Source organism: Felis catus, chromosome D2 (genome assembly GCF_018350175.1).
Source record: "Felis catus isolate Fca126 chromosome D2, F.catus_Fca126_mat1.0, whole genome shotgun sequence".
NCBI classification, from domain to species: domain Eukaryota; kingdom Metazoa; phylum Chordata; class Mammalia; order Carnivora; family Felidae; genus Felis; species Felis catus.
The window spans coordinates 21,039,067-21,057,792 of NC_058378.1; the positions used below are offsets into that span (position 1 = coordinate 21,039,067).

At 36.7% G+C, this 18,726-nt stretch overlaps 2 protein-coding genes across 9 annotated transcripts in view; one reads left to right on the forward strand and one right to left on the reverse strand.

The window, feature by feature from the left end:
* Window positions 1-14,469, forward strand: part of PHYHIPL (phytanoyl-CoA 2-hydroxylase interacting protein like) — an 88,135-nt gene extending 73,666 nt beyond the window's left edge. For all 3 annotated transcript variants that reach the window (XM_003993949.5, XM_011287381.3, XM_045039997.1), the window contains one exon: window positions 13,211-14,469. In XM_003993949.5, the coding sequence (XP_003993998.2) occupies window positions 13,211-13,745 (535 nt within the window). In that variant the 3' untranslated portion in view covers window positions 13,746-14,469. The remainder of the gene's footprint in view (window positions 1-13,210) is intronic.
* The window catches only part of FAM13C (family with sequence similarity 13 member C), a 169,151-nt gene continuing 164,689 nt past the window's right edge, over window positions 14,265-18,726 (reverse strand). For all 6 annotated transcript variants that reach the window (XM_045039993.1, XM_011287384.4, XM_045039996.1 and 3 more), the window contains one exon: window positions 14,265-15,839. In XM_045039993.1, coding sequence (XP_044895928.1) covers window positions 15,716-15,839 — 124 coding nt within the window. In that variant the 3' untranslated portion in view covers window positions 14,265-15,715. The remainder of the gene's footprint in view (window positions 15,840-18,726) is intronic.

Genomic DNA, 18,726 nt, shown 5'->3' on the forward strand with positions numbered 1-18,726 from the left:
CTTGTCACTAATACATTTCTCCTAGTCCAAGTTCTTAACTCTATATTTCTGATGCTATTTTTTCATTAATTGAGTTTATAGATTCATGTTGGACACATATCATATTGATATTCAGTTTCTGTTAGTGAGAATGTAACAAGGGTAAGAATTTTGAGCCAGGACAAGATGGAGTGGACACCCTTCTCCCTATTTTTCCTGCTAAGTATGACTAAAAACTCTGGACTTTGTATGTAAAAGAAACATAAGAATCTGAAAGGTGGAAGAAGACTGAAAAGTAGAGAGAAAATAAACCAGTTAGGGACCGAGGGATTCAAGGGACAACACAGTGATGAGTTCCCTTAGTTTTCTTTTTAGCTCTTATATTCCAGACCGAGTGCTAAAGAAGCCAGAAACCCCAAAATGCTGATGGGCATAAACCAAAAAACAAAACAAAACAAAAATAAATAAAAACAAAAACTATCAAACAAAATTCAGAAAGTCTCCTTTATTAACCCAAATGACTAGGAAAGAAATAGACTTGAATACACAAAGCTTTTAGACAGTAATTGCTCTACTTCAGTCAAACACCATGGGGGATAACTTTTTTTCCATTCTCACCAGCCAAAGCCAAGTAGGGATACTTCCACCTTCTCCCACCTGTAAGGAAGCACCCTCCCTCCTCTTCCATCCCCTACTGGAGTGATGTCAGAGAAAGTTGAATGGGAAACTGGGACTTATACCCCCCCCCACCAGTGGCAATGTGGTACCTCTCACCTTCCCTACTGGGGTGGTATCACCCCAGTCCTACCAGAAACCAGGACTTTTCACTGCAGCCCAGGAATAAGGTTTGCCTCTGCATATCAGTGAAGGCCATGTACAGAGCAGTACTAAGACAACTTCTCCCTCTCCCAGGTAGATTGTATTAGCAGAAGCCTCGTGAAAGCCTCTACTCTTAGTCTGCCCAGTAGTCATCTCCTTCTGTGTATCATTGAGGTTGACTGGGAATCCTAGACGTTTCTCTCCTAACAGCAATGAAGTGACACTCGTCCACTTCTTCTTCTGATACATAGCCAAAAGAGGCCTGCTGAAATAACTAGATTTAAATAAGACCCAGCGTTATAACCTAATCCTCCAAAAGTCCAAGATAAAATTGAAATCCACTGATGGTCCCAAGAATCAGGAAAATCTTAACTTGAATGACAAAAGCTGATCAACAGACATCAATGACAAGATAACACACATTTTAGCATTATCTGACAAGGATTTTCAAAAGGCCAACATAAAAAATTTTCAATAAGGAATGACAAATGTACTTAAAACAAATAGAAACAACAAAGAACTAGAAGATATAAAGAACTAAATGGATATTGTAGAACTGAAAAAAAACCTGTAAGTAAAAACTTAGTGGATAGACTCCATAACAAAATGAAGAGGACAAAGGAAAGAATCCATAAGCTTGAAGATAGAACAATAGAAATTATCCAAACTGAATTAAGAGAAAATTCATTGAAAAAAAAAAAAAAGAGCATAGCTGCACAGACATGTAGGACTATAGTATCTAATATCTAATACTGATGTCATTAGTGTCGAAAAGAAAGAAGGAAGAGGTTGGAGCTAAGAAAATATGCAGAGAAAAAAATAGTTGATATGTTTCCAAATTTGGCAAAGGACAGACCTAAAGATTAAAAAAGCTAAGTAAATCCCAAATAGGATAAACCAAAATAAATCTGTTCCAAGACACTTTATAAACTCTTGAAAATTGAAGATAAAACAAATCCTCTAAGTTGATCAGAGACAAAAAAGATACCTCATCTATAGAGGAAAAACAATTTGAATAACATCATCATTGGAAACCATGTAGACCAGAAAGAAGTGACACAATATTTCTAAGTTCTGAAAGAGGACTGTCAACCCAGAACCCTATATTTAGTGAAAATACCATTCAAGAATAAAGGGGAATCAAGACATTCTCAGATGAAGGAAAATTAAGGGGAATTTGTCACCAGCATATCTACCCTTAAAAGAATGACTAAAAGAAGTTTAGTATTTTATTTTGTTTTTTGTTTTATTTTATTAATTTATATATTTATTTTATTTTATTTTTTATTTTATTTTTTTATTCATCATGATAAGTATACTCTTTAATCCCATCCCCTATATCTCCCATCCTCCCACTGACCTGGCCTCTGGTAACCATCAGTTGTTCTCTATAGTTACAAGTCTGTTTCTTGGTTTTGTACTTTGTACTTTTGTACTTTGCTCATTTGTTTTGTTTCTTAACTATCACCTGTATGAAATCATATGTTATTTGTCTTTCTCTGATTGACTTATATCATTCAGCTTTATATTTATACTCTCTAGTTTTACTCATGTTGCACATAGAAAGATTTCATCCTTTTTTTGCTAAGTAATATTCCATTGCATACACCATATATACCACATCTTTTTGATCCATTCATCAGTCAACAGACACTTGAAGCTGCTTCCATACTTGGCTATTATAAATAATGCTGCAGTAAACATAGGGGTGCTTGTATCCCTTTGAATTAGGATTTTGTATTTGGGTAAATACCCAGTAGTGAAATTCTGGAATCATAAGGTAGTTCTATTTTTAACTTTTTGAGGAATCTCCATACTGTTTTCTACATTGGCTATACTAATTTGCATTCCCACCAATAGTGTAAGAGCATTCCTTTTTCTCCATATCCTTGCCAACATTTGTTTCTTATGTTATTGATTTTAGCCATTCTGACAGGTGTGAAGTAATATCTTATTGTAGTTTTGATTTGCATTTTCCTGATGATGAGTGATGTTGAACGTGTTTTCATGTGTCTCTTGGCCAACTGGATGCCTTCTTTAGAGATATGTCTGTTCTTTTGCCTATTTTTAACTGGATTGTTTGGGTTTTTTGGTGTTGAGTTGTATAAGTTCTTTATATATTTGGATACTAACCCTTTATTGCATATGTCACTTGCAAATATCTTCTCCCATTCCATAGGTTGTCTTTTCATTTTGTTGATTGTTTCCTTCACTGTTCAGAAGCTTTTTATTTTTATGTAGTCCCAATAGTTTATTTTTGCTTTTATTTCTTCTGCCTCAGGAGACATATCTAGAAAAATGTTTCTATGGCCAATGTCAGAGAAATTACTGCCTGTGCTCTCTTTTAGAATTTTCATGATTTGTGGTCTCACAGTTAGGTCTTTATTTTGAGTTTATGTTTGTGTATAGTGTAATAAAGTGGTCCAGTTTTATTGTTTTGCATGTAGTTTCCCAGCACCATTTGTTGTAGAGACTTTTTCCCATTGGATAGTGTTCCCTCTTTTGTCAAAGATAAGATTAATCTATGTACTTGTGGGTTTACTTCTGGGGTTTCTATTCTGTTCCATTGATCTATGCATCTGTTTTTGTTCCAGTCCCAAAATGTTTTCATTATTACTACTTTCTAATACAACTTTAAATCTGGAATTATGATAGCTCCAGCTTTGTTTTCCAAGACTCCTTTGGCTATTTGAGGTCTTTTGTAGTTCTATACAAATTTTAGAATTGTTTGTTCTAGTTTTACAAAAAGTGCTGTTGGTATTTTGATAGGGATTGCATTAAATTTGTAGATTGCTTTGGGTGGTATAGACATTTTAACAATTGTTCTTCTAACCCATAAGCATGGAATGTCTTTCCATTTCTTTGTGTCATCTTGAATTTTTTTTCATCATTGTTTTATAGTTTTTAAAGTACAAGTCTTTCACATCTTTGGCTAAGTTTATTCCTAGATATTTTATTGCTTTTGGTGAAATTGTATATGGGATTGTTTCCTTAATTTCTCCTTCTTCTGTTTCATTATTAGTGTGTAGAAATGCAATGGATTTCTGTACATTGATTTTGTATCCTATGACTTTACTGAATTCATGTATCAGTTCTAGTAGGTTTTTGGTGGAGTTAATAGGATTTTTTTTGTTTATTTATTTTTTGAGAGAGAGAGAGAGCGCACACAAGAAGAGCAGAGAGAAAGGGCGAGAGAGAGAAAATCCCAAGTAGGCTCTACACTGTCAGTGCACTGACAGTGCAGACACTGACAGTGCAGAGCCTGATGTGGGGCTCAAACCCATGAACCGTGAGATCATGACCTGAGCCGAAACCAGGAGTTGGACACTTAACCGACTGATCCATCCAGGTGCCTCATTTAGGGTTTCCATATATAGTATCATGTAATCTGCATATAGTGAGAGTTTTACTTCTTCCTTACCAATTTGGATATTATGTTGTTTGATTGCTGTAACTAAGACTGACTTCCAGTTCTATGTTGAATAAAAGTGGTGAGAGTGGACAGCCTTGTCTTATTCTGGACCTTAGGGGGAAAACTTGGGTTTGATATTCTCTGTGGGTTTTTTATATAAATGTGGGCTTTTCATTTATTATGTGGCAGTGTGTTCTCTCTAAACCCACTTTGTTGAGGGTTTTTATCATGAAAGGATGTTGTTATTGTCAAATGCTTTTTCTGCATCTATTGAAATGATCAGATGGTTCTTATCTTTTCTCTTATTGATGTGACACATCATGTTGATTTTTATATGAATATTAAACCCTTGTATCCTGGGAATAAATCCAACCTGACTGTGGCATGGACTTTTTAAATCTATTGTTGCATTTGATTTGCTGATATTTTGTTGAGGATTTTTGTTTCTATATTCCATAGAGATGTTGCCCTGTAGTTTTCTTTTTTTGTGATGTCTTTATCTGATTTTGGTATCAGGGTGATACTAGCCTTGTAGAATGAATTTGTAAGTTTTCCTTCCTCTTGTATTATTTGGAGTAGTTTGAGAAGAATGGGTATTAACTCTTCTTTAAATGTTTGGTAGAACTTGTCTCTGAAGTTGTCTAGTCCTGGACTTTTGTTTTTTGAAAGTTTTTTTGATTATCATTTTGACTTCATTGTTGGTAATAGGTCTGTTCAAATTTTCTATTTCTTCTTGCGTTAGCTTTTGTAGGTTATATGTTTCTAAGAATTTATCAATTTCTTGTAAGTTGTCCAGTTTGTTGGCATATAAGATCTTTTACAGTTGGTTGTATTTCTGTGGTGTTGGTTGTTATTTCTCCTCTTTCATAAATAATTTTGTGTATTTGGATCCTCTCTTTTTTTAATGAGTATTGCTAGAGGTGTATCAATTTTGTTAATCTTCTCAAAGAACCACCTTCTGGTTTCATTGATATGTTCTATTGTGTTTTTTTAGTTTCTTTTTTTTCAATATATGAAATTTATTGTCAAATTGGTTTCCATACAACACCCAGTGTTCATCTCAAAAGGTGTCCTCCTCAATACCCATCACACACCCTCCGCACCCTCCAATCCCCCATCAGCCCTCAGTTCTCACTTTTTAAGAGTTTTTTATGCTTTGGCTCTCTCCCACTCTAACCTCTTTTTTTTTTCCCTTCCCGTCACCCATGGGTTTCTGGTAAGTGTCTCAGGATCCACATAACAGTGAAAACATGTGGTATCTGTCTTTCTCTGTATGGCTTATTTCACTTATTTCACTCTCCAGTTCCATCCACATTGCTACAAAGGGCCATATTTCATTCTTTCTCATTGCCACATAGTACTCCATTGTGTATATAAACCACAGTTTCTTTATCCATTCATCAGTTGATGGACATTTAGGCTCTTTCCATAATTTGGCTATTGTTGAGAGTGCTGCTATAAACATTGGGGTACAAGTGCTCCTATGCATCAGCACTCCTGTGTGCCTTGGGTAAACTCCTAGCAGTGCTGTTGCTGGGTCATAGGGTAGGTCTATTTTTAATTTTTTGAGGAAACTCCACACTGTTTTCCAAGGTGGCTGCACCAGCTTGCATTCCCACCAACAGTGCAAGAGGATTCCGGTTTCTCCACATCCTCGCCAGCATCTATAGTCTCCTGATTTGTTCATTTTGGCCACTCTGACTGGCATGAGGTGATATCTGAGTGTGGTTTTGATTTGTATTTCCCTGATGAGGAGCGACGTTGAGCATCTTTTCATGTGCCTGTTGGCCATCCGGATGTCTTCTTTAGAGAAGTGTCTATTCATGTTTTCTGCCCATTTCTTCACTGGGTTATTTGTTTTTCGGGTGTGGAGTTTGGTGAGCTCTTTATAGATTTTGGATACTAGCCCTTTGTCCAATATGTCATTTACAAATGTCTTTTCCCATTCCGTTGTTGCCTTTTAGTTTTGTTGGTTGTTTCCTTTGCTGTGCAGAAGCTTTTTATCATCATGAGGTCTCAGTAGTTCATTTTTGCTTTTAATTCCTTGCCTTTGGGGATGTGTCAAGTAAGAAATTGCTACGACTGAGGTCAGAGAGGTCTTTTCCTGCTTTCTCCTCTAGTGTTTTGATGGTTTCCTGTCTCACATTCAGGTCCTTTATCCATTTTGAGTTTACTTTTGTGAATGGTGTGAGAAAGTGGTCTAGTTTCAACCTTCTGCATGTTGCTGTCCAATTCTCCCAGCACCATTTGTTAAAGAGACTGTCTTTTTTCTATTGGATGTTCTTTCCTGCTTTGTCAAAGATGAGTTGGCCATACGTTTGGGGGTCTAGTTCTGGGGTTTCTATTCTATTCCATTGGTCTATGTGTCTGTTTTGGTGCCAATACCATGCTGTCTTGATGATTACAGCTTTGTAGTAGAGGCTAAAGTCTGGGATTGTGATGCCTCCTGCTTTGGTCTTCTTCTTCAAAATTACCTTGGCTATTTGGGGCCTTTTGTGGTTCCAAATGAATTTTAGGATTGCTTGCTCTAGTTTTGAGAAGAATGCTGGTGCAATTTTGATTGGGATTGCATTGAATGTGTAGATAGCTTTGGGTAGTATTGACATTTTGACAATATTTATTCTTCCAATCCATGAGCACGGAAGTTTTTTCCATTTCTTTATATCTTCTTCAATTCCCTTCATGAGCTTTCTATAGTTTTCAGCATACAGATCTTTTACATCTTTGGTTAGATTTATTCCTAGGTATTTTATGCTTCTTGGTGCAATTGTGAATGGGATCAGTTTCTTTATTTGTCTTTCTGTTGCTTCATTGTTAGTGTATAAGAATGCAACTGATTTCTGTACATTGGTTTTGTATCCTGCAACTTTGCTGAATTCCTGTATCAGTTCTAGCAGACTTTTGGTGGAGTCTATTGGATTTTCCATGTATAATATCATGTCATCTGCAAAAAGTGAAAGCTTGACTTCATCTTTGCCAATTTTGATGCCTTTGATTTCCTTTTGTTGTCTGATTGCTGATGCTAGCACTTCCAGCACTATGTTAAACAACAGCAGTGAGAGTGGGCATCCCTGTCCTGTTCCTGATCTCAGGGGGAAAGCTCTGAGGATGATATTTATTAGCTGTGGGCTTTTCAAAAACGGCTTTTATGATGTTTAAGTATGTTCCTTCTATCCCGACTTTCTCGAGGGTTTTTATTAAGAAAGGTGCTGAATTTTGTCAAATCCTTTCTCTGCATTGATTGACAGGATCATATGGTTCTTATCTTTTCTTTTATTAACGTAATGTATCACGTTGATTGATTTGTGAATGTTGAACCAGCCCTGCATCCCAGGAAGGAAGCCCATTTGATCATGGTGAATAATTCTTTTTATATGCTGTTGAATTCGATTTGCTAGTATCTTATTGAGAATTTTTACATCCTTATTCATCGGGAATATGGGCCTGTAGTTCTCTTTTTTTACTGGGTCTCTGTCTGGTTTAGGAATCAAAGTAATACTGGCTTCATAGAATGAGTCTGGAAGTTTTCCTTCCTTTTCTATTTCTTGGAATAGCTTGAGAAGGATGGATATTATTTCTGCTTTAAACGTCTGGTAGAACTCCCCTGGGAAGCCATCTGGTCCTGGACTCTTATTTGTTGGGAGATTTTTGATAACTGATTCAATTTCTTCAATGGTTATGGGTCTGTTCAAGCTTTCTACTTCCTCCTGATTTTGGAAGTATGTGGGTGCTTAGGAATTTGTCCATTTCTTCCAGGTTGTCCAGTTTGTTGGCATACAATTTTTCATAGTATTCCCTGATAATTGCTTGTATCCCTGAGGGATTGGTTGTAATAATTCCATTTTCATTCATGATTTTATCTATTTGGGTCATCTCCCTTTTCTTTTTGAGAAGCCTGGCTTAGAGGTTTATCAATTTTATTTTTTCAAAAAACCAACTCTGGGTTTCGTTGATCTGCTCTACAGATTTTTAGATTCTATATTGTTTATTTCTTCTCTGATCTTTATTATTTCTCTTCTTCTGCTGGGTTTAAGCTGTCTTTGCTGTTCTGCTTCTATTTCTTTAGGTGTGCTGTTAGATTTTGTATTGGGGATTTTTCTTGTTTCTTGAGATAGGCCTGGATTGCAATGTATTTTCCTCTCAGGACTGCCTTCGCTGCATCCCAAAGCGTTTGGATTGTTGTATTTTCATTTTCGTTTGTTTCCATATATTTGTTAATTTCTTCTCTAATTGCCTGGTTGACCCACTCATTCTTCAGTAGGGTGTTCTTTAACCTCCATGCTTTTGGAGGTTTTCCAGACTCTTTCCTGTGGTTGATTTCAAGCTTCATAGCATTGTGGTCTGAAAGTGTGCATGGTATGATTTAAATTCTCGTATACTTATGAAGGGCTGTTTTGTGACCCAGTATGTGATCTATCTTGGAGAATGTTCCATGTGCACTCCAGAAGAAAGTATATTGTGTTGCTTTGGGATGCAGAGTTCTAAATACATCTGTCATATCCATGTGATCCAATGTATCATTCAGGGCCCTTGTTTCTTTATTGACCGTGTGTCTAGATGATGTATCCATTTCTGTAAGTGGAGTTTTAAAGTCCCCTGCAATTACCACATTGTTATCAATAAGGTTGCTTATGTTTGTGAGTAATTGTTTTATATATTTGGGGGCTCCCATAATCGGCGCATAGACATTTATAATTGTTAGATGGATAGACCCTGTAATTATTATATAATGCCCTTCTTCATCTCTTGTTACAGCCTTTAATTTAAAGTCTAGTTTGTCTGATATAAGTATGGCTACTCCAGCTTTCTCTTGACTTCCAGTGGCATGATAAATAGTTCTCCATCCCCTCACTCTCAATCTGAAGGTGTCTTCAGGTCTAAAATGAGTGTCTTGTAGACAGCAAATAGATGGGTCTTGTTTTTTTATCCATTCTGATACCCTATGTCTTCTGGTTGGTGCATTTAGTTCATTTACATTCAGTGTTATTATAGAAAGATATGAGTTTAGAGTCATTGTGATGTCTGTATGTTTTATGTTTGTAGCGATGTGTCTGGTACTTTGTCTCACAGGATCCCCCTTAGGATCTCTTGTAGGGCTGGTTTAGTGGTGACAAATTCCTTCAGTTTTTGTTTGTTTGGGAAGACCTTTATCTCTCCTTCTAGTCTAAATGACAGACTTGCTGGATAAAGGATTCTCGGCTGCATATTTTTCCTGTTCATCACATTGAAGATCTCCTGCCATTCCTTTCTGGCCTGCCAAGTTTCAGAAGAGAGATCTGTTATGAGTCTTATAGGTCTCCCTTTATATGTTAGAGCACGTTTATCCCTTGCTGCTTTCAGAATTTTCTCTTTATCCTTGTATTTTGCCAGTTTCACTATGATATGTCATGCAGAAGATGGATTCAAGTTACGTCTGAAGGGAGTTCTCTGTGCCTCTTGGATTTCAATGCCTTTTTCCTTCCCCAGATCAGGGAAGTTCTCAGCTATGATTTCTTCAAATACACCTTCAGCACCTTTTCCTCTCTTTTCCTCCTCTGGAATACCAATTATGCGTAGATTATTTCTCCTTAGTGCATCACTTAGTTTTCTAATTTTCTCTTCATACTCCTGGATTTTTTTATCTCTTTTTCTCAGCTTCCTCTTTTTCCATAATTTTATCCTCTAGTTCACCTATTCTCTCCTCTGCCTCTTCAATCCGAGCCATGGTCGTTTCCATTGTATTTTGCAGCTTGTTTATAGCATTTTTTAGCTCCTCCTGACTATTCCTTAGTCCCTTGATCTCTGTAGGAATAGATTCTCTGCTGTCCTCTATACTATTTTCAAGCCCAGCAATTAATTTTATGACTATTATTCTAAACTCACTTTCTGTTTATATTGTTTAAATCCTTTTTGATCAGTTCGTTAGCTGTTGTTATTTCCTGGAAATTCTTTTGAGGGGAATTCTTCTGTTTGGTCATTTTGGATAGTCCCTGGAGTGGTGAGGAACTGCAGGGCACTTTCCCTGTTCTGTCTTGAATAACTGGCCTTGGTGGGTGGGGCTGCAGTCAGGCCTGATGTGCCCCCAACCCACTTCTGGGGCCACAGTCAGACTGGTGTGTACCTTCTCTTCCCCTCTCCATTCACTGTGGGGTGGCCTGGCCCATCTGGGGTACTTGCACACTGCCAGGCTTGTGGTGCTGGGGATCTGGCGTATTAGGTGAGGTGGATAGGCAAGGTGCAAGGGGGGGGCGGGAGGGGCAGGCTCAGCTCACTTCTTAGGTGATCTGCTTCAGGAGGGGCCCTGAGGCAGTGGGAGGGAGTTAGACCTGCTGCAGGAGGTGTGGCTCCGCAGAAGCACAGTGTTGGGTATTTGCATGGTGCAAGCAAGTTCCCTGGCAGGAACTGGTTCCCTTTGGGATTTTGGCTGGGGGATGGGCGAGGGGCATGGCGCTGTCCAGCGCCTTTGTTCCCTGCCAAACAGCTCTGTCATCCCGGGGCTCAGCAACTCTCCCTCTGTTGTCCTCCAGCCTTCCCGCTCTCCGAGCAGAGCTGTTAACTTAATAACCTTCCAGATGTTAAGTCCCGCTTGCTGTCTGAACACACTCCCTCCAGCCCCTCTGCTTTTGCAGGCCAGACACGGGGTCTCTGCTTGGCCTGCGGGCTGCCCCTCCGCCCTGGCTCCATTCGCCAGTCCATGTAGCGCACACTGCCTCTCTGCCCTTCCTACCCTCTTCCGTGGGCCTCTCGTCTGCGCTTGGCTCCAGAGACTCTGTTCTGCTAGTCTTCTGACGGTTTTCTGGGTTATTTAGGCAGGTATAGGTGGAATCTAAGTGATCAGCAGGACGCGGTGAGCCCAGAGTCCTCCTACGCCACCATCTTCCCCGGTCCTCCTGTTTTTTTACTTTCTATATCATTTATTTCTACTCTAATCCTATTTGTTGGGTTTGAGTTTTGTTTGTACTCCTTTTTATAGCTCATTTTGGTTGTAAAGTAAGATTGTGTCAGATTTTTTTCTTGATTCTTGGGATAGGCCTGTATTGCTATAAACTTTCTTTAGAACTTCTTGTTGCACTCCAAAGATTTTGGACCATTGTAGTTTTTTTAAGTTTTTGAAAAATGAAGAAAACGATAATAGAAGGAATTTTTGGAACATCAGGAGGCAAAGAAGAACAGTAAGAATAAAAATATGGGGTCCAATTGGAATATCATACATCATTTATTTTTCTAGTGTATTCTAATATGTGACAGACAGTTTTTTGGTCTTACTTTGAATCGCATTTTAATAAGCTTCCTTGGTAGCAGCCTTTGAGTCTCATTGCTGTACTATAGTCAGGGGAGATCTTGAGCACACCTTACTGACCCAAAGGCTACCCTACAACTCAGCAATAGCACTACTAGGAATTTATCCAAAGGATACAGGAGTGATGATTCATAGGGACACATGTAACCCCAATGTTTATAGCAGTGCTTTCAACAATAGCCAAATTATGGACAGAACCTAAATGTCCATCAACTGATGAATAGATAAAGAAGATGTGGTTTATATACACAATGGAATACTACTTGGCAATGAGAAAGAATGAAATCTTGCCATTTGCAGCAACATGGATGGAATTGGACGCTATTCAAAGTGAAATAAGTCAGTGAGAGAAAGACAGATATCATATGTTTTCACTCATATGTGGAACTTGAGAAACTTAACAAAAGACCATGGGGGAAGGGAAGGGGAAAAATAGTTACAAACAGAGAGGGAGGGAGGCAAACCATAAGAGACTCTTAAATACAGAGAACAAACTAAGGGTTCATGGGGAGGGGGATGGAGGAGAGGGGAAAATGGGCGATGGGCATTGAGGAGGGCACTTGTTGGGATGAGCACTGGGTGTTGTATGTAAGTGATGAATCATAGGAATCTGCCCCCAAAACCAAGAGCACACTGTATACACTGTATGTTAGCCAACTGGACAACAAATTACATTTAAAAAAAAATAGAAAGCAAAAAGAACCAAAAAAAAGGAAGAAGAATGCTGACTGGGAACCTTCTCATGCCTGCATAGTAGGTTGTAATTTTCATCCCAAGTCTTGCTGGTTAAGGGCCCAACAAGAAAGAGAAGGGACATTTAGTAGGAGTTCTGGAGAAAATTTGACAAAAGCACCATTCACAAAGGTATAGGCAGGGTGAAGGCAACAATAAGGAATGCTAAAGCAAACAAGAACTATCAAGAATTGAAAAGTTTTACTATTCTTGAGAAGGGAGATAGAGCACATCTGATAGGAGAAATAGAGACATGTGGTACAGGTGAATCCAGCCACGCCAGAACCACAAGGTTCTGAAGAATGGAGAAAGTAGAAGATGACACACTCAAGGTTTTACTCCCTCCTCTCCCAGATATGCTGGTGCCCCCACTGGCAGAACTGAAATGGAAGGGACCAAGGAACAAGGATGAACTGGATGATAGAGTCCCAGCTCACAGTGGAAGGCAAGAAGGATGGAGAATAGAACTGAGGGAATGGTAAAGGAGGAATAACCAGCTCTGTTGTAAGAAAAACACAAGAGAGAGGACCTAATTAGCAAACAGTACCCTGGGGGAAAAAAAACCTAAAAAACAAAATAAAACGCTTTTGTACCAATATACATGGACAGTACTCAGGACTAAATTTCTGGCATACTTTAAAGAAATATTCAGTATATTTAACTAACCAATACTGTTAGTCTCATTTTCTCTTCAAAAAGCCACTTCTAAAACCCAGTAGGTATATAATGGATGTGATTTCAGTTGTAAGATTTCTAATTCCAGTTCAGTTTTTCTGGCCAGGAAATTTATTACATAAAGACCTCCAAGGTTTGTAGAAGAACATCCTAGCATTAAAGTACATAAAAGTTAAGTAGGTCAAAAGATGGATTCTCCTTGCTCTGATAGTAGGATGATCAGACTTTTAGGCCAACCACCAATAAGATCTGCATATAAATCAATAGCTTTACTACTATTATACCAAGAAATGATCATTTCTTTTCTCTTGCAGAGAACATCATGGGAATGCTATGCAGCCATCTGTCAAGGATAACAGTGGTAGCCATGGCTCTCCTATCAGTGGAAAATTAGAAGGCATCTTCTTCAGCTGCAGCACTGAATTCAATACTGGGAAACCACCCCAGGATTCACCTTACGGAAGATACAGGTTTGAGATTGCAGCAGAAAAACTTTTTAACCCCAATACTAACTTATACTTTGGGGACTTCTACTGTATGTACACTGCTTATCATTATGTGATTCTTGTTATTGCCCCTGTGGGATCACCAGGAGATGAATTTTGTAAGCAGCGCCTTCCTCAGCTAAATTCCAAGGATAATAAATTTTTGACCTGCACAGAAGAAGATGGGGTGCTGGTTTACCACCATGCCCAGGATGTCATTTTAGAAGTCATTTACACTGATCCTGTGGATCTTTCTCTGGGCACTGTAGCAGAAATCACTGGTCATCAGCTCATGAGTTTGTCTACTGCAAATGCAAAGAAAGATCCCAGCTGCAAAACCTGTAATATCAGTGTTGGACGTTAATGCCCACTTTTCTTATTCTTACTCAGTCCCTTTTCTTCCCTTAGGAGCATTGATCCTCTGTTGTCCATTCTCATCACCAGATGTTTTCCACTGAAGCATGCACATGCCGCTATCACCAAAAGCAAAGTGCCATTTTTCAAATTTCATTCAGAGCCGTTCTAGTGTTTCCTATTCCCTGCCCTTCCCATTACTTTCAGTGATGAAAGTTCTCCTCTGACACTTTATTGCCTAGATGCTGCAATGTTTTTATTTTTCCTTTATGCCAAACATAACAAGACAATTATATAAATGCTTTAGCAAAATACAAAATAACAGCTTATAAATGGTGTTTAAATATGCATTCATTTTAATCTACTGAACAAATATTGGGATAACTCCAAACCGCATGAAAGGGTGTAATTGCAGCATGAGTTAAATCTTGAAGCCTAGAATTGTCAACACTTCCAACTTGTTGTTTGACAGTGTTATTTATGTTATTTATATTAGCTAACAGGAAACAACTATTGTGTTTCAACATAATAAATATAATAGAAAAATATTTTATTTGTATTGTTGTATAAAATATTTACAATCATATAGAATATATAGAGTTACATTTTAATAGCAATTGTATACATGTCATGAAACCATTTCCCTTATCAAAGATGTAGTTTGTAAACTTCAAATAGTTGTGTATCTGTCCTGTTACAAGTAGATGACTTCAATTAAACAAATTTATGAAGGATATCATTCTGATTCATAAAAGTTATAAAATACCAGGTAAATACAGAGAAAACAATAAGCCTCTGAAATACTCTACTTCTGAAAGTCAATATTCTTCCCACCCAAACTATATGAAAATGTGAATTTGTTCAACATCATGCTTAAACATTACAGAAAACAGAAATACAAACATGGTTGTTACAAGAGAGAAAATGTTGACCTCTTATTTTTACAAAGGCAAAATAATAAACGCATGTTTTAGTACAAAATAACACAAAACCATATGCACTAAAGTTGATGAAGCAAATAAAATATTTAGCTTTCTTTTCCAAGGTGTCAGCAATTTACAGATTTTGTGCAAGATGAAGAATACCTACAACTCATGAGAAAGCTTTGTGACTATACAAAGTACAGACTTTGGAACATTAAGAAAAATGCATATTCCCAATGGAAAAATAGTTATATACTCTTATAGTAAACAAAAAGATTAGCAATCATAACTATGATCACATTAGAATTATATACTGCAGACCATGAATCTATCCCAAAATACCTATTTTTAAATTTTAATACAATAGTTTACTTTAATATAAACATCTGTCATTATAGACAAAGTTAATTCACAAAGTACATGCTATCAGAATGAACTTTGGTAACCAGAAATGTAAAATCTCAAATAACAGGTAAAATCTGCTATTTTTATATAGAAATAAAAAATTAGCAGTGACACATTCTAGTATGCTTTACTGATAGCCTAGCAGACTTAAGGGACAAGGTAGATTTTTTTATTACTTAAAAATCTATTAGAAGTTTTAAATATATTAAATTCTTACTAGCCATATTCCTTCCTACATAAAAAGAAAAGTTTCTTTCCCTCCTTATTGATTTTTTAAAAATCATGCTCTTTTCCACACTTTAACATAAGCAGTTTTTGGACACAAAATAGACTTTTCCTAACAAGTGGCCCACTGAACAAGTATTATTTAGATTTGATAAAATATTAAGATGGTTTTTGAAATAATTATACTGACCATGTGTTTTCTCCTTGGCATGGAGCAATTTTTCCAATTATATTGTTAATATATTTCCCCCATTTAACTCTTCCATCCTCATTTATAATTACACTTGCCATCCCTTCTTAAAAACAGCTAATACTACCACTAAAGTGCTTTGATTCTCAGTATGTCAAAACTACTTAGCAAGAATGTCAGAGGTAAAGAAACTTGGCCTTATCCTGGTTGAAAGTGAGCACAAATATTTCCTGAACCTCAGATGGTTTTGGCCACATCTTGCTTGCTGATGAGGACTTCTAATAGTCTCAGTTTGGCTTTTATGTGCTTGTATTCATAGTACTCATCTGCCATCGGTATCCTATCTTCCTTTTGTGGACTTCTGCAAAACAGGAAAGACTATTAGCTCATAATAAATCATTAAAAATCCTTTTATAATTTTTACATGAGAAAGTACAGGGTGGATGTTTCCACTTGGCTTTTGCATCATGTCTTTTTTACCTTCCCTTCCACCTTCACACTCTCCCTCTTTCATGTGTTATTGGATTTTTATATAATAGAGAATGTCATAGGTGTTTTGCAGATATATGATCCAGTGCTCAGACATATATCAATGGAGCAAGTAAAAAGGTCTGAGGAATAAAACAAAAACCACAACTCAAGGCATTCTTTAGTTATTCTACCGTTACACTCATGCCAAAGTCCCATACCTGTGCAGAATGTCCAGCCCTGACAGTCAGAATTGTTCAAAATTCAACCTAAAAAACTACATAAATTAAAAGAATGTATAAATTTATTGTTATAGGGGAAAAAAGCTCATTGGCTATCTTGTAAATATGAAATATTTCCAAGTTTTTTAAATTATAATACCTATCTCTGCCAATGTGTAGTAGAATCAAGGAGATATTTATGGATTGAATTTATGGGAGTCTGAATTGCAGTGGTTCTCTTTGCACACTAATTCTAAGGCTACACATCTAAGTACAGTTTATACATCTGCATTCTAACTACTGTGTGTTCTTGCCATTTACTTTGAAGAATGTTTGGGTAACATCTGGAGTTAAAACCATTCCTTCCCACAAAAACATGTTGCCAGGATATGTTTTCTAAAGGGTAGTAATTGATTCATGATCTTAGATGGCCCTTGTCTCCTTGGTTGATAAGATGACCAATTGCTTTTAGAACATTTTCACTCATGACTTTGAAATATAAGGGGTGGGAAACAGATAAAGTACCACAGTTGCTACTGAAAATAAACACTAATATTAGTATGGCTGAATATAGGTAAATTGCAAGCACTTGATGTTTTACCTATAGTTCCTTCTATTTTCCTAGTACTGATAAAAGAAATATCTCTCACAAATAAAAAAAATAGTGAAAGTATAAAGATTTCCTAAGAATGTAGTTATCTACTTGTGACACAACACTATACATTGCCCTGGAATTTCTAGTACAGAACTCAGAAGAGTACACAAACCTAAAGACAGGGTTTCTATTAAATATTGCCTAAGTTATTTAACAATTCCTTTGCCTCCATTATGTATTATGGATCAACCTTTTATCTGGGAATTTAATACCATCTTAACTTGTATAAACATATATAAGTGAAGAAATGGTCTAATTTATAGGGAAACACTAGTAATCCATCATGTAACTTTTCCCTGGTCCTGCATACTCCATTTTGGCTAATAAAGAAGAGTGCATTGGCCAGAATGAAAAATTTTGCTAAGTATTTCCTGAAGCAGTTTTCCCATTATGTAAAACATGCTAATGTGCTTAATACAGTTCCTGGCTCAAAAATATTAATGTCATATCTATATGATTAATCCTCTTGCTTGGCAAATATTACCAAGAACATTTATAGTAACTTAAACTTTTTAGTACTCCATTTGCATGGTTATTTTACCATATGGATAGGATTAGGACTTCCTAATAAAATGTTTTAGGAGAAAAGATTAAGATCCATATTTTCTACCCATTTAACCCTTTGATTTTAGTTGTAATCTACTACCACTTTGGCATTTAGTTTAAGTGTATTACCACAAGAGGGCCTAAAATTTCAGTCAAATATAGGCATATCTGAAGTGGGATTAGGACTCAAAGGTGCAGTAGAGTACTATACATAGAACATCACTAACTTCTCTATATATCAGAAGGCATGACAAGTACCACTCTCTAGTGGTAGTCCTCCATTAGGCAGGACTATTAGCATACTGCTGGGTGAGGGGGATTCTCAAACTTTTTAGACTCCTGGGTTCATATAGGTAAAAAAAAATGTAAATGTAAAAGCTGTATGGAAATTCTGTAAAGGAAAAATAATGGAAATGAAAAAAGAAAATGAAAAATTATGTTTTATATTCTAAATTTAACAGCCACATAACATTTTTCAGTAGATTAGTTAACAACAGCAGAAAGGTAAATTTGGAGTCCAGGCAGAAAACAAAGTGGATTACATCTGTATTTGCTAAGTACAATAAGTTTCTGACTTAATAGGTCAAATCCTAGTACACAGCTCTGGAGGACTGAAATGGAGAAACTGCTAAGAGGTGAGTAGACCTCTTTCAGGGTGTTTTAGAAAATAGTCCCTTGTCCATTAGGTCAACCCTCAGTCTGCTGAAATGGAAGAAATCACGAGAGGCAGATATGTACATGGAGAGGAATATCAAGGGGCCAGTGTATCACTGACTCCCACCTCTGCCACCTTAATAACTTTGTGACTTTGGGAAAGTTACACCTTATTATTTTTAATACTGACATCCCACATGACAACTATACCTTCCCAAAGTATTCCAGGAAGTCCAGTCATTTCATTGTACAACCATGGAAACAGGCTGAGGATAGGCAAATGATTTTTCTTCTTTCTCTTACATAGATCAATAATCCTTAATCTCATGATATATGTACATACATACACACACATAATCCTTAATCTCATAATTATATATATATATATATGCATGCACATATATAATACATATATATATAGTACATATAAAAGTTATATATACATTGACAATATAGCCAAATTTAGAGGAAACTGATGGAGTGCACATGGAGACTTGGGTTGACAAAAATAGACAAATAAAGGATACAGCTAAACATTTATTTAAAGGATAGAGAGAATAGCTATGAACTTTTGACCAAATCCTGAAAATAAATAATTAAGGATAGATCCTGAAGTTTAAAAGATATATTTAAAGCAAAGGAAGAATTAATGAAGTGGGGAATAATTTGTGAAACTAATCAAGAACAAATAAATTATATGGGTT